Source organism: Bombina bombina, chromosome 2 (genome assembly GCF_027579735.1).
Source record: "Bombina bombina isolate aBomBom1 chromosome 2, aBomBom1.pri, whole genome shotgun sequence".
Classification (NCBI taxonomy): Eukaryota; Metazoa; Chordata; class Amphibia; order Anura; family Bombinatoridae; genus Bombina; species Bombina bombina.
In genome coordinates this window covers 1,286,578,999-1,286,593,456 of record NC_069500.1, presented here as the reverse complement: position 1 = coordinate 1,286,593,456, position 14,458 = coordinate 1,286,578,999, and the positions used below count along the sequence as shown (strand labels likewise).

The window sequence follows — 14,458 nt, the reverse complement described above, 5'->3', positions numbered from 1 at the left end:
AGGAAAACCAGGGCGGGCCGTGGACCGGACACACCGTTGGAGAAAGTAATTTATCAGGTAAGCATAAATTCTGTTTTCTCCAACATTGGTGTGTCCGGTCCACGGCGTCATCCATTACTTGTGGGAACCAATACCAAAGCTTTAGGACACGGATGAAGGGAGGGAGCAAATCAGGTTACCTAAATGGAAGGCACCACGGCTTGCAAAACCTCTCTCCCAAAAATAGCCTCCGAAGAAGCATAAGTATCAAATTTGTAGAATTTGGCAAAAGTGTGCAGAGAAGACCAAGTCACTGCCTTACATATCTGATCAACAGATGCCTCGTTCTTGTAGGCCCATGTGGAAGCCACAGCCCTAGTAGAGTGAGCTGTGATTCGTTCAGGAGGCTGCCGTCCGGCAGTCTCATAAGCCAATCGGATAATGCTTTTCAGCCAGAAAGAAAGAGAGGTAGCAGTAGCTTTTTGACCTCTCCTCTTACCAGAGTAAACGACAAACAAAGATGAGGTTTGTCTAAAATCTTTTGTTGCTTCTAAATAGAACTTTAAAGCACGAACTACATCTAAATTGTGTAACAAACGTTCCTTCTTTGAAACTGGATTCGGACACAGAGAAGGAACAACTATTTCCTGGTTAATATTCTTGTTGGAAACAACTTTTGGAAGAAAACCAGGCTTAGTACGCAAAACAACCTTATCTGAATGGAAAACCAGATAGGGTGGATTACACTGCAAAGCAGATAATTCAGAAACTCTTCTAGCAGAAGAAATAGCAACCAAAAACAGAACTTTCCAAGATAGTAACTTAATATCTATGGAATGTAAAGGTTCAAACGGAACCCCTTGAAGAACTGAAAGAACTAAATTTAGACTCCAAGGAGGAGTCATGGGTCTGTAAACAGGCTTGATTCTGACCAAAGCCTGAACAAAAGCTTGTACATCTGGCACAGCTGCCAGTCGTTTGCGTAACAAGACAGATAAAGCAGAAATATGTCCCTTTAGAGAACTCGCTGACAACCATTTATCCAAACCTTCTTGGAGAAAGGAGAGAATCTTTGGAATTTTAATCTTACTCCAGGAGAATCCCTTGGATTCACACCAACAGATATATTTTTTCCATATTTTATGGTAAATCTTTCTAGTCACAGGTTTTCTGGCTTGGACCAGAGTATCTATCACAGAATTTGAAAACCCACGCTAGGATAAAATCAAGCGTTCAATTTCCAAGCAGTCAGCTGCAGAGAAACTAGATTTGGATGTTCGAATGGACCTTGTACTAGAAGATCCTTTCTCAAAGGTAGCTTCCATGGTGGAGCCGATGACATATTCACCAGGTCTGCATACCAAGTCCTGCGTGGCCACGCAGGAGTTATTAGAATCACAGAGGCCTTCTCCTGTTTGATCCTGGCTATGAGCCTGGGAAGGAGAGGAAACGGTGGAAACACATACGCTAGGTTGAATGACCAAGGCGCCACTAATGCATCCACTAGAGTCGCCTTGGGATCCCTGGATCTGGACCCGTAACAAGGAATCTTGAAGTTCTGACGGGACGCCATCAGATCCATGTCTGGAATGCCCCATAATTGGGTTAACTGGGCAAAGACCTCCGGGTGGAGTTCCCACTCCCCCGGATGGAAAGTCTGACGACTCAAATAGTCCGCCTCCCAGTTGTCTACTCCTGGGATGTGAATTGCAGATAGATGGCAGGAGTGATCCTCCGCCCATTTGATGATCTTGGACACCTCGCTCATCGCCAAGGAACTCTTTGTTCCCCCCTGATGATTGATGTACGCAACAGTCGTTATGTTGTCCGACTGAAACCTTATGAACCTGGCTTCCGCTAGTTGAGGCCAAGCCAGGAGCTCATTGAATATTGCTCTTAGTTCCAAAATGTCTATCGGGAGAAGAGACTCTTCTCGAGACCATAGACCCTGAGCTTTCAGAGAGTCCCAGACCGCGCCCCAACCCAAGAGGCTGGCGTCGGTCGTGACAATGACCCACTCCGGTCTGCGGAAACTCATTCCCTGAGACAGGTGATCCTGGGTCAACCACCAGAGAAGTGAGTCCCTGGTTACCTGGTCTACTTGAATTTGGGGAGACAAGTCTGTATAGTCCCCATTCCACTGATTGAGCATGCACAGCTGTAATGGTCTTAGATGAATTCGAGCAAAAGGAACCACGTCCATTGCTGCGACCATTAGTCCTATTACTTCCATGCACTGAGCTATGGAGGGTTGAGGAATAGAATGAAGAACTCGACAAGCGTTTAGAAGCTTTAACTTTCTGACTTTTGTCAGGAAGATCTTCATTTCCACAGAATCTATTATTGTTCCCAGAAAAGGAACCCTTGTGGACGGTGACAGTGAACTCTTTTCTATGTTCACCTTCCACCCGTGAGATCTGAGAAAAGCCAACACAATGTCCGTGTGGGCCCTTACTTTGGAAAGAGACGCTTGGATTAGGATGTCGTCTAGATAAGGTGCTACAGCGATGCCCCTCGGCCTTAGGACCGCTAGAAGGGACCCTAGCACCTTTGTGAAAATTCTGGGAGCGGTGGCTAAACCGAATGGAAGAGCCACGAACTGGTAATGTTTGTCCAGAAAAGCGAACCTCAGGAACTGATGATGAGTTTTGTGGATTGGGATATGCAGATATGCATCCTTTAGATCCACGGTAGTCAAATATTGACCCTGCTGGATTGTCGGCAAGATTCTCCGAATGGTTTCCATTTTGAAGGATGGAACTCTGAGGAACTTGTTTAATATCTTTAAATCCAGAATTGGCCTGAAAGTTCCCTCTTTTTTGGGAACCACAAACAGGTTTGAGTAAAAATCTAGACCTTGTTCCCCGGAGGGGACTGGGTTTATCACTCCCATCTTTGATAGGTCTCTTACACAATGTAAGAATGCCTGTTTCTTTATCTGGTCTGAAGATAAGCGAGACAGGTGGAATCTTCCCTTTGGAGGAAGTCCCTTGAAGTCTAGTAGGTATCCCTTGGAGACTACCTCTAGTGCCCAGGGATCCGGAACATCTCTTGCCCAAGCCTGAGCGAAGAGAGATAGCCTGATCGGGGGCTACCCCTTCATGCTGTCTTGGTAGCAGCAGCAGGTTTCTTGGTCTGTTTACCCTTATTCCAGCCTTGCATGGGCTTCCAAGCGGTTATGGGCTGGGCCGCGTTACCTTCTTGTCCAGCGGCAGTGGAGTTATTAGCCGGTCCGTTCCTGAAATTACGAAAGGAACGAAAATTAGACTTGTTCTTAGCCTTAAAACGTCTATCCTGTGGGAGGGCATGGCCCTTACCCCCAGTGATGTCTGAAATAATTTCCTTCAATTCCGGCCCAAAAAGGGTCTTATCCTTGAAAGTAATATTAAGTAACTTAGTCAAGGACGACACATCTGCCGACCAGGATTTTAGCCAAAGCGCCCTCCGCGCTACTATAGCAAAACCTGAGTTTTTCGCCGCCAATTTCGTTATTTGAAAAGCGGCATCCAATATAAAGGAATTAGCTAACTTTAATGCGTGAATTCTGTCCATGACTTCTTCATAGGAAGTCTCTTTCTGGACCGACCTTTCTAGTTCCTCGAACCAAAAGGACGCCGCCGAAGTGACAGTAATAACACACGTAGCTGGTTGAAGGATGAACCCTTGCTGAACAAAAATCTTTTTAAGCAATCCTTCCAATTTTTTATCCATAGGATCTTTGAAAGCGCAGCTGTCCTCTATAGGAATAGTTGTGCGCTTCACTAGTGTTGAAACAGCTCCCTCAACCTTCGGGACCGTCTGCCATGCGTCCCTTCTAGGGTCTATTATGGGAAACATTTTCTTAAATATAGGAGGTGGGGCAAAGGGTACACCTGGCTTCTCCCACTCCTTATCCACTATGCTCGCTACCCTCTTGGGTATAGGAAAAGCATCGTCGTGCACTGGGACCTCTAAAAATTTGTCCAATTTGCACAACTTCTCTGGTACTACCATAGAATCACAGTCATCCAGAGTAGCTAATACCTCCTTAAGCAAAGCGCGGAGATGTTCTAGCTTAAACTTAAATGCTACTATGTCAGGTTCTGCCTGTTGAGAAATTTTTCCTGAGTCTGAAATATCACCCTCAGACAGCCCTTCCCTCACAGCCAATTCTGATTGATGTGAGGGTAAAATAGATAAGGCATCGTCAGCGTCCGATTGTTCATCCTTTTTATCTGTATTTAAAACTGAACAATCACGCTTTCTCTGAAATGCTGGCAGTTTGGATAAAAGATTTGCTATAGAATTTTCCACTACTGCTGTCAATTGTTGCATAGAAATAAGCACTGGCGCGCTAGGTGTCGCCTGCGCAGGCAAAGCTGGTGTAGACACAGAAGGAGAGGATGTAGAACTATCCCCACTACCTTCATTAGATAAATCATCTTGGGCAACATTATGAAATGTAACAGAGCTGTCCTTATTTTGTTTGGACGCTATGGCACAATCATCACAAACACTCGAAGGGGGAACCACATTTGTCTCTACACACACAGAACATAGGTTATCTGATGGCCCAGACATGTTAAACAGATTTAGGCAGGCAAACAATGCAATAAAAACGATTTTAAACAAAAACGTTACTGTCTCTTTAAATAATAAAATGACACACTTTATTTCTGAATGTTCAAAAAACTATGAAGGCAATATCCGATTTTTATGAAATTTGGACCCCAGTGTCTTAATGCTTATAAAGTATTGCACAGCAAATATGGAGACTCTAGCTCTTAAAACAAGCAAACCGGAGCAAATTGTTGGATTTAACCGTTTTTATACACCACAATCCCTGCTACAGCATTGCTGTAGCTTTTACCTTCCTTAGGGGTCAACCATCCACAGAAATAAGCCTTCTGGAGTCACTTTCTGAGCCACAGGACCCTCTCACATGAGACTGCATGCACTGCCTTGAAAATCAACTGCGCAGCTGAAGCGCCAAAATGAGGCCTCCTCCCTCAGTACACTAGAGTGAAAGGGCCTTCCTGACTAGATTTAGGTGTCTAAAACAAGCCAGATCAATAAAAAACGTCCCCAAGTGTATATGAGCTCATAAAACATTTCATATGCCATGATATTGCAATAAAAACCAATCGATTTGGCCCCTAACAGTGTCTACCAGCATAAAATTCAAAAAGGGGAAGCCTGTTATCTTTTTTGCTGAGGTGAAAGAAAAATGGCTTACCGTTTTCCCTGAGGGGAAAAATGACTGTCATCTAGCATTAGCCTGTGTTGTTAGAAGGAGACTAGTCATACCTGAAGCAGATGAGTCTGCAAGCTGCTACCCCCAACTGAAGTTCTCTAGTTTCAACAGTCCTGCGTGGTAACAGCAATGGATTTTAGTTACTTTTGCTAAAATCATAGCCCTCTTAAACAGAAATCTTCATCACTTTTCTGTTGTAGAGTAAATAGTACAAGCCAGCACTATTTTAAAATAACAAACTCTTGATAGAAGAAATAAAAAACTACAACTAACACCACAAACTCCTCGCCATCCCCGTGGAGATGCTACTTGTTCAGAGCGGCAAGGAGAATGACTGGGGGGCGGAGCCAGAGGGGGAGCTATATGGACAGCTCTTGCTGTGTGCTCTCCTTGCCTTTCCCTGTGGGGGAGAATATTTCCCACAAGTAATGGATGACGCCGTGGACCGGACACACCAATGTTGGAGAAATGTAAATATTGTTGGTGGTCAAAGCAATGCGTCAATGCAGCTTATTTAATTTGATTGAATTGTCAAAGCCTTTTAACCCCTTAGTGACCAGACAAATTTTTCCATTTCTAAACGTTAAGGACCAGGGCTGTTTTTACATTTCTGCTGTGTTTGTGTTTTCCTCTTACTCATTTACTGTAACCACACATATTATATACCGTTTTTCTCGCCATTAAATGGACGTTCTAAAGATATTATTATTGTTTTCATCATATCATATAATTTACTATAAAAAAAATATAAAATATGATGAAAAGATAGAAAAAAACACACTTTTTCTAACTTTGACCCCCAAAATCTGTTACACATCTACAACCACCAAAAACACCCATGCTGAATAGTTTCTAAATTTTGTCCTAAGTTTATAAATACCCAATGTTTACATGTTATAGGGCAATAAGTACAAGTAGCAATTTGCTATTTCCAAACCATTTTTTTTTCAAAATTAGCGATAGTTACATTGTAACACTGATATCTGTCAGGAATCCCTAAATAACCCTTCACATGTATATATTTTTTTTTAGTAGACAACGCAAAGTATTGATCTAGGCCCATTTCGGTATATTTCATGCCACCATTTCACCGCCAAATGCGATCAAATAAAAATAATCGTTCACTTTTACATAAACTTTAGGTTTCTCACTGAAATGATTTACAAACAGCTTGTGCAATTATGGCACAAATGGTTGTAAATGCTACTCTGGGAACCCTTTTGTTCAGAAATAGCAGAAATATGTGGCTTTGGCATAGGTTTTTGAGAAATTAGAAGGCCGCTAAATGCCGCTGCGCACAACACTTGTATTATGCCCAGCAGTGGAGGGGTTAATTTTAACTTTAGTGTAGAGATCAGTCTCCCACCTTACACATCCCCCCCCGATCCCTCCCTGACCTCTCTCAAACAACTCTCTTCCCTCCCCCACCCCACAATTGTCACTCCCATCTTAAGTAGAAAGAAAAAAAGTCTGCCAGTACTAAAATAAGGCCTTTATATATATATATATATATATATATATATATATATTATATTATATATATATTCTGCAGTGTAGGATCCCCCCCTTAGCCCCCAACCTCCCTGATCTACCCCCAAACAGCTCTCTAACCCTCCCCCTCTACCTATTTGCCGCCATCTTGGTACTGACAGCTGTCTGTCAGTACCCAGTTTGCTAAAAATTAGGCTTTTTTTTTAATTAAAAAAACAAAAAAACATTTTTTTCTGTAGTGTAGCTGCCCCCCCCCCCTCAATGCCCTAGCCCCCTCTCAGATCCCTTTCCCAACACTTATCTCCCCTCACACTCGCTCCCGCACCTCTCATGAGCGTTCACTGGACTTCCTCGCGCCTCCTCCAGTGATGGGCTGCCCACCTGCCTCCCCTCTTATCCCTCCCACACCATCAACGATCGGCACCATCGCTGGCCGATGCAGAGAGGGCCGCTCTTAATATCGAGGCATTCATGCAATACCCTGAAATCACAATTGCTTCCAGCGCTTGAAACCCCTGAGGATGTACCAGGCACGTCCTTGGTCATTAACAACCATTTTTTGTAGGACGTACCTGGTTAACGGGTAAAAGTTATGATGGTGGTGTAAGGTTCATGGGCACATATACTGATATCAGGACAGGAGCCTCATTATTAGAGCTGTACAAGAATTAAAGTCACATTAGATGAAAACCTGCTTGCATAGTGCCAATGTCTGAATGTGTACTGCCTAAAATTCAAACTGCTATGCCATAATTGGCTTTCTCATTGAAGCAACACTTTATGCATGAAACAGGCATACTAGATAGACATTTGAAATAGTTTGTCTAAGGTGATGCTATAGAATAGTAAAAATCAAACAACTTTTCTTTGCATACAGTAAGTATGAACTGAATATCTATTAGCAATATAATGGTTCTTTGTATTAAAACAAACATGGGAGTGCAATTTATAATACCAAGATAAAAAAAATAACGGAAAGATTATATATTTTATAAATTGATAAAATATAAAGGCACTGAAAAGTGCCTTAAATTGCGGTCTATGGGAACTGTGTGCTCCCTGTAAATATATATGTATGCTCAGAGAAGTATGAACATATAACCTCTGTCTTGAACACCATACACTTGTTTTATGAACCCCATCAAGAGTAGAAATATACAGAGAGGATTTAGAAATTTTTAGAATACATTTATAAAATATACATTTTAGAATCAATGTATTAAATATAAAGGCACTGAAAAGTGCATAAAATTGTGGTCTATGGGAACTGTGTGTTCCCTGTAAATATATATGTATGCTTGGAGAAATATGAACATGTACCTTATTATTTCCGAGAAGTGGTATACGAATTGGAGTCAAAGAATAGCTGCCGAATTTGCTTGACACTCTGCTGTGCGAAGTAAGTCCAATCGGTTTAAGAAGACCTATAATGAAAAATATATGTTGGCTGAATCAGTTAAAACATTTTTATTTTAGGTTAACACCTATTGCATCATTCATATTGATTGATGCGACTGTGCTTTAAAAAACTAATTTATAGGGACAGTAAAATCCAAACTTTCATGATTCGGATAGGGCATGTCATTTTTAACAACTTTCCAATTAACTTATATCATCAAATTTGCTTTGTTCACTTGATATTCTTAGTTGAAAGTTAAACCTAGGTAGGCTCATTTTTAAGCCCTTGAAGGCCGCCTCTTATCTGAATGCATTTTACAGTTTTTCACAGTTAAAGGGCATTAGTTAAAGTGATGGTAAACTCTCCCCTTTTTAAAATCAGATCTGGAATGTAAGCGCTATTTCATGTGCAATGAAGATGCGCTATAACTTAGTTATTAATATAGATATGAAATTCAAATACTCCACGTTACACCACCCACGTCAATTTTCCTGTCAGCTAAATGATTGAATTACTCTCCAATCAATGCTCTAGCTACAACAAAAGTGCCATATGGGGAGAGCGCTGATTGGACAATAATTCAATCTGTTAGCTCACAGAAAATCTTACTTTTGAAGTGGGCGGAGGAGCATGCAGTATTTGAATTTCATATCTATATTAAAAAGCATGTTATACTGCATCTTCATTACAGCTAATGAATTAAACTCCATCTAAAATAGCGCTTACATTCCAGATCTGATTTTAAAAAGGGGAGAGTTTACCATCACTTTAATGTGCGCCATATAGATAACATTGTGCTCACATCCATGGAGTTATTTAAGAGTCAGCACTAATTACCTAAAATGCAAGTATGATCTGAGATCAGGAGGCTGTCTGCAGAAGCTTAGATACAAGGTAATCATAGAGGTAAAAAAGAAAATTTATGCTTACCTGATAAAATTTTTTTTTTTTGACACAATGAGTCCATGGGATCATCTTAATTACTAATGGGATATTCACCTCCTGGTCAGCAGGAGGCGGCAAAGAGCACCACAGCAGAGCTGTTAAATAGCTCCTCCCTTCCCTCCCACTCCAGTCATTCGACCGAAGTTAAGGAAAGAAAGGAAAAGCCTAGGTGCAGAGGTGTCTGACATTTATAAAAATGAAAAACCTGTCTTACAAGTACAGGGTGGGCTGTGGACTCATCGTGTCAAAAAAGAAATACATTTATCAGGTAAGCATAAATTTTCTTTTATTTTTTAAGACATGATGAGTCCACAGATCATCTTAAAGGGACACTGAACCCAATTTTTTTCTTTTTTGATTCAGATAGAGCATGAAATTTAAGCAACTTTCTAATTTACTCCTATTATCAAATTTTCTTCATTCTCTTGGAATCTTTATTTGAAATGCAAGAATGTAAGTTTAGATGCCGGCCCATTTTTGGCGAACAACCTAGGTTGTCCTTGCTGATTGGTGGATAAATTCATCCACCAATCAAAAATTGCTGTCCAAAGTTCTGAACCAAGAAAAAAGCTTAGATGCCTTCTTTTTTATATAAAGATAGAAAGAGAATGAAGAAACATTGATAATAGGAGTAAATTAGAAAGTTGCTTAAAATTACATGCTCTATCTCAGTGTTTTTCAACCTTTTTTTTGCCGTGGCACACTTTTTTACATTAAAAAATCCTGCGGCACACCACCATCCCAAAATTTTACAAAATCACATATATATATATATATACACATACACACACACACACTGTACTGTGCTGTCATGCCATGCCTCCTACAAACTATAAAAACAATCATAATTCTGTGAATGAATGTCAATATGTCATGGTTGTAAATAATGCCTGATGAGCCTGTCACATACCTCCCAATATTTCAAAATTTGAAAGAGGGACAGCCCAGCACTGGGAAAAGCCGCCCCCCCCCCCCCCCGCGCACTGGGAAAAGTGTTATCTGTAGAGGCATATGCTAATAGACATATACCTATCTGGTTTTATGACTAAACTTATTCACTTTATAATATATTTCAGATAAATAATTATCGATTAAACCTCAGCTACCTGAAGTATTTAAATTTTCTGCACTTTATTAATATTTTCACAATTTTTTGCACATACACTTGCCACTTTATTAATACCATCAGATAATCGCTTTTAGCTTTTTAGCGCTCCTGATTAATTTAACTATTCTTGTTGATTCTCCAAACCTTTGAAAGGGACCCTAAGGTAACTCAGGAGTTTAGTGATTACACTCTGCGCTTATTAGTTCTTATTATATCTGTTATCTGTGGAGCACAAGATTATATGTGGAGCACTGTGTGTATATGTATATATATATATATATATATATATATATATATATATATATACATACATATATATATACACAAGCATACATACTTACACACATGCATACATACATACATACACACATGCATACACAGTCATCATCAAAATAAAAAAACGGCCCAGTATAAAAAAACAAGCAAAATTTAAAAAATATGTCACACTGCTGTCATTCTGCCACGGCACACCTGGTTGAAAAACACTGCTCTATCAATCACAAAAGAAAAAATTTGGGTTCAGTGTCCCTTTAATTACTAATGGGATCCAATACCAAAGCTAGAGTACACAGATGATAAGGGAGGGACAAGACAGGGAACCGAAACGGAAGGCACCAACTGCTTGAAGAACCTTTCTCCCAAAAGCGGCCTCAGCTGAGGCAAAAGTGTCAAATTTGTAGTATTTTGAAAAAGTGTGAAGAGAGGACCAAGTTGCAGCCTTGCAAATCTGTTCCACAGAAGCTTCATTTTTGAATGCCCCTGAGGAAAAACAGCCCTTGTGGAATGAGAAGTAACTCTCTCAGGAGGCTGCTTTCCAGCAGTCTCATAAGCAAACGTATGATACTCTTCAGCTAAAGAGAAAGAGAAGTTGCTGTAGCTTTCTGTCCCTTATGTTTTCCCGAAAAAATGACAAACAAAGAAGACGACTGACGAAAGTCCTTAGTCGCCTGCAAGTAAAACTTTAGAGCACGGACCACATCCAAATTGTGTAGAAGACGCTCCTTCTGAGAAGAAGGATTAGGACACAAAGAAGGAACAACAACCTCCTGATTAATGTTCCTGTCAGAAACAGCTTTAGGAAGAAATCCTAACTTAGTACGCAAAACTATCTTGTCTGAATGGAAAATAAGATAAGGAGACTCGTACTGTAACGTGAGAGCTCTGACACTCTCCAAGCGGAAGAAATAGCAACAAGAAATAAAACTTTCCCAGATAACTTAATATCTAAGGAATGCATGGGCTCAAATGGAGCCCCTTGAAGAACTTTGAGAGCTAAATTAAGACTCCATGGAGGAGTAACTTGTTTGAATACAGGCCTGATTCTGACCAAGGCCTGACAAAATGATAGTACATCTGGGAAATCCGCCAGACGTTTGTGTAACAAAATAGATAAGGCCGAGATTTGACCTTTTAGGGAACTTGTCGATAATCCCTTTTCCAAACTCTCTTGGAAAAAAGACAAAATTCTAGGAATCCTAACTCTACTCCATGAGTAGCCCTTGGATTCGCACCAATATAGATATTTACGCCATATCTTATGGTAAATCTTTCTAGTTACCGGCTTATGAGCCTGAATCATAGTCTCAATGACCGATTCAGAAAAGCCCCGTTTGGATAAAATTAGGCGTTCAATCTCCAAGCAGTCAGCTTCAGAGAAACTAGATTTGGATGAAGGAAGGGGTATTGAATTAGAAGGTCCTTCCTCAACGGAAGACTCCAAGGTGGCAGAGATGACGTGTCCACCAGATCTGCATACCAAATCCTGCGAGGCCAGGCCGGTGCAATTATATTCACTGATGCCCTCTCCTGTTTGATTCGAGTAATGACTCGAGGCAGAAGAGCAAACGGAGGCAATAGGTATGCTAGACTGATGGTCCAAGGAACTGCTAAGGCATCTATCATTTCCGCCTGGGGGTCCCTGGACCTTGATCCGTATCTCGGAAGCTTGGCATTCTGTCGAGATGCCATGAGATCTAATTCCGGCTGACCCCACTTGAGAATCAGGCTGGAAAACACTTCCAGATGGAGTTCCTACTCCCCCGGATGAAAATTTTGTCTGCTCAGAAAGTCCGCCTCCCAGTTGTCCACCCCTGGGATGTGGATCGACGACAGGCAGCAAAAATGGGCCTCCACCCACTGAATTATTTTGGTTACCTCTGTCATCGTTAAGAAACTTCTCGTTCCTCCCTGATGATTGATGTAAGTCACCGAAATTATGTTTCCGACTGAAACCTGATAAACTGGACCGAGGCTAACTGGGGCCAAGCCAGGAGAGCATTGAATATCGCTCTTAGCTCCAGAATATTCATAGGAAGAACCGACTCTGACTGAGTCCAAACTCCCTGAGCCTTTAGGGACCCCCAGACTGCTCCCCATCCCAGAAGGCTGTCATCTGTTTTCACGATCACCCAGAATGGTCTGCAGAAGCAGGTTCCCTGGTAGAGATGATCCAGAGACAACCACCATCGAAGAGCATCCCTTGTCTCCTGCTCCAGTAGTATTTGAGGAGATAAAATGGTATAATCTCTGTTCCATTGCCTGAGTATGCTTAACTGCAAAGGTCTGAGATGGAACCGAGCAAACGGGATGATGTCCATTGCCGCCACCATCAGCCAGAATACCTCCATGCACTGAGCCACTGATGGCCAAGGAGTGGACTGAAGGACTCGACAAGTAACAGTAATCTTTGATTTCCTGACTCCTGTCAGAAAAATCCTCATTGATAGGGAATCTATTATAGTTCCCAAGAAAGATACCCTTGTATTTGGGACTAAGAAACTTTTTTCCCAATTTACCTTCCACCCGTGAGATCGCAGGAAGGATAACACCATGTACGTGTAGGATCTTGCTTGTTCTAATGATGGTGCATGCACTAGGATGTCATCCAGATAGGGCGCCACTGCAATGCCCCTAAACCGAAGTACCGCCAACGGGAGCTGTGGCAAGACCGAAGGGAAAAGCCACAAACTGGTAATGTTTGTCCAGAAAGGCAAACCTTAAGAACTTGAAATGATTCTTGTGATCTAAAATTGGCCTGAAGGTTCCCTCTTTTTTCTAGCAACCACAAACAAAATGGAATAAAATCCAAGACCCTGTTCCTGTATCGGAACAGGAACAATTCACTCCCAGGTCGGAGAGGTCTCTTACATAGCGTAAGAAAGTCTCTCTTTTTCCACAGATATCCTTGAAATCAGAAAACATGTTTTCCCAGGATTGGGGGCAGGCCCTCTTCGACTCAATAGCAGGCTACTTGGATAGTTTTCCCTTATTCCAAGACTGATTGGTTCTCCATGAAGGTTTAGGCTGATCCTGTTTGGAGGCGTCTCATAAGGGTCTCAAGGTGCTGCTCAATTTATCGACCTTACTGGAGATCGAACCTGCAACCCTTGGGTTGCTACAGAGCTCAGCCACAGTGCCTTAGCATGCTGAGCTATCTGCCCCAAGCACTATCTGTCCGATTAGAACCAGACAACGTATGAGCTAGTGTGCTGCCGCAAAAGGTAGCAATACCAACCTGAGATTTCATCTTGAGCAAACCTCACTACCCTGCCAAGACTCCTTGAGAGGTCCTCTAATAAAAACCTCTCTGTTAATATGGGACATGTAGATAAAAAGGGGTATACCCACTCACTCTCATTTCCTAGTACTGCTTCTTGGTACCACATAAAATTAACAACGACCGACATGCCGTTCCAGAGTAGCTAAAAAACTCCTTACATAATAATAACCGGAGAAGAGCTAGCTTAAACCTGAAAATACTACTTCAGTATCAGCGGGAGGAATCATACCATCAGAACTGAGATCTTACCCTCATATACTACCAAAGTATCTTCTTCCTCATGTAACTTGGAGGGAACCTCTAAGAAAGTAATCTACTATGACAGAAACCTCACTCACTGAATATTTAGTCTTTCTCTTGCGCTCTCCCTGCAGCATGGGAAAAGCCGACAACACACCTGACAAGCACAGAGGGAAACAATGTCTTGCAAGATAACCCCAAGAGGAGTCGTGAAGGAAGCTCAGGGCACTGGATGAATGGACGCTAAGCTTTTTAGGACACTTGAGGAGAAGGCTGCAGAAAATATTGAACATTGTCAGAATGCTTCTGAAACATCCGAGGCAATGTTGGCTCTGAATTTTTTTTATTTTTTTTATCTGTAAAATCCTCTTAATACATGGGAAACAGAAAGTCTTTTTGTCATTCTACAGAAGTATTAAGACATAACGTGTAAATAACATCCTTATTCACCTTTTATTAAATAAAATTAATATGGAAAAGGGCCTCTTGAACCAGCTGAATAAG

The 14,458-nt window shown here is 41.5% G+C and overlaps 1 protein-coding gene across 1 annotated transcript in view; it reads right to left on the bottom strand.

Moving 5' to 3' along the window:
• Window positions 1-14,458, bottom strand: part of LCORL (ligand dependent nuclear receptor corepressor like) — a 675,371-nt gene that overhangs the window by 16,604 nt on the left and 644,309 nt on the right. The window contains exon 8 of the mRNA XM_053704102.1: window positions 8,024-8,127. Coding sequence (XP_053560077.1) covers window positions 8,024-8,127 — 104 coding nt within the window. The remainder of the gene's footprint in view (window positions 1-8,023; window positions 8,128-14,458) is intronic.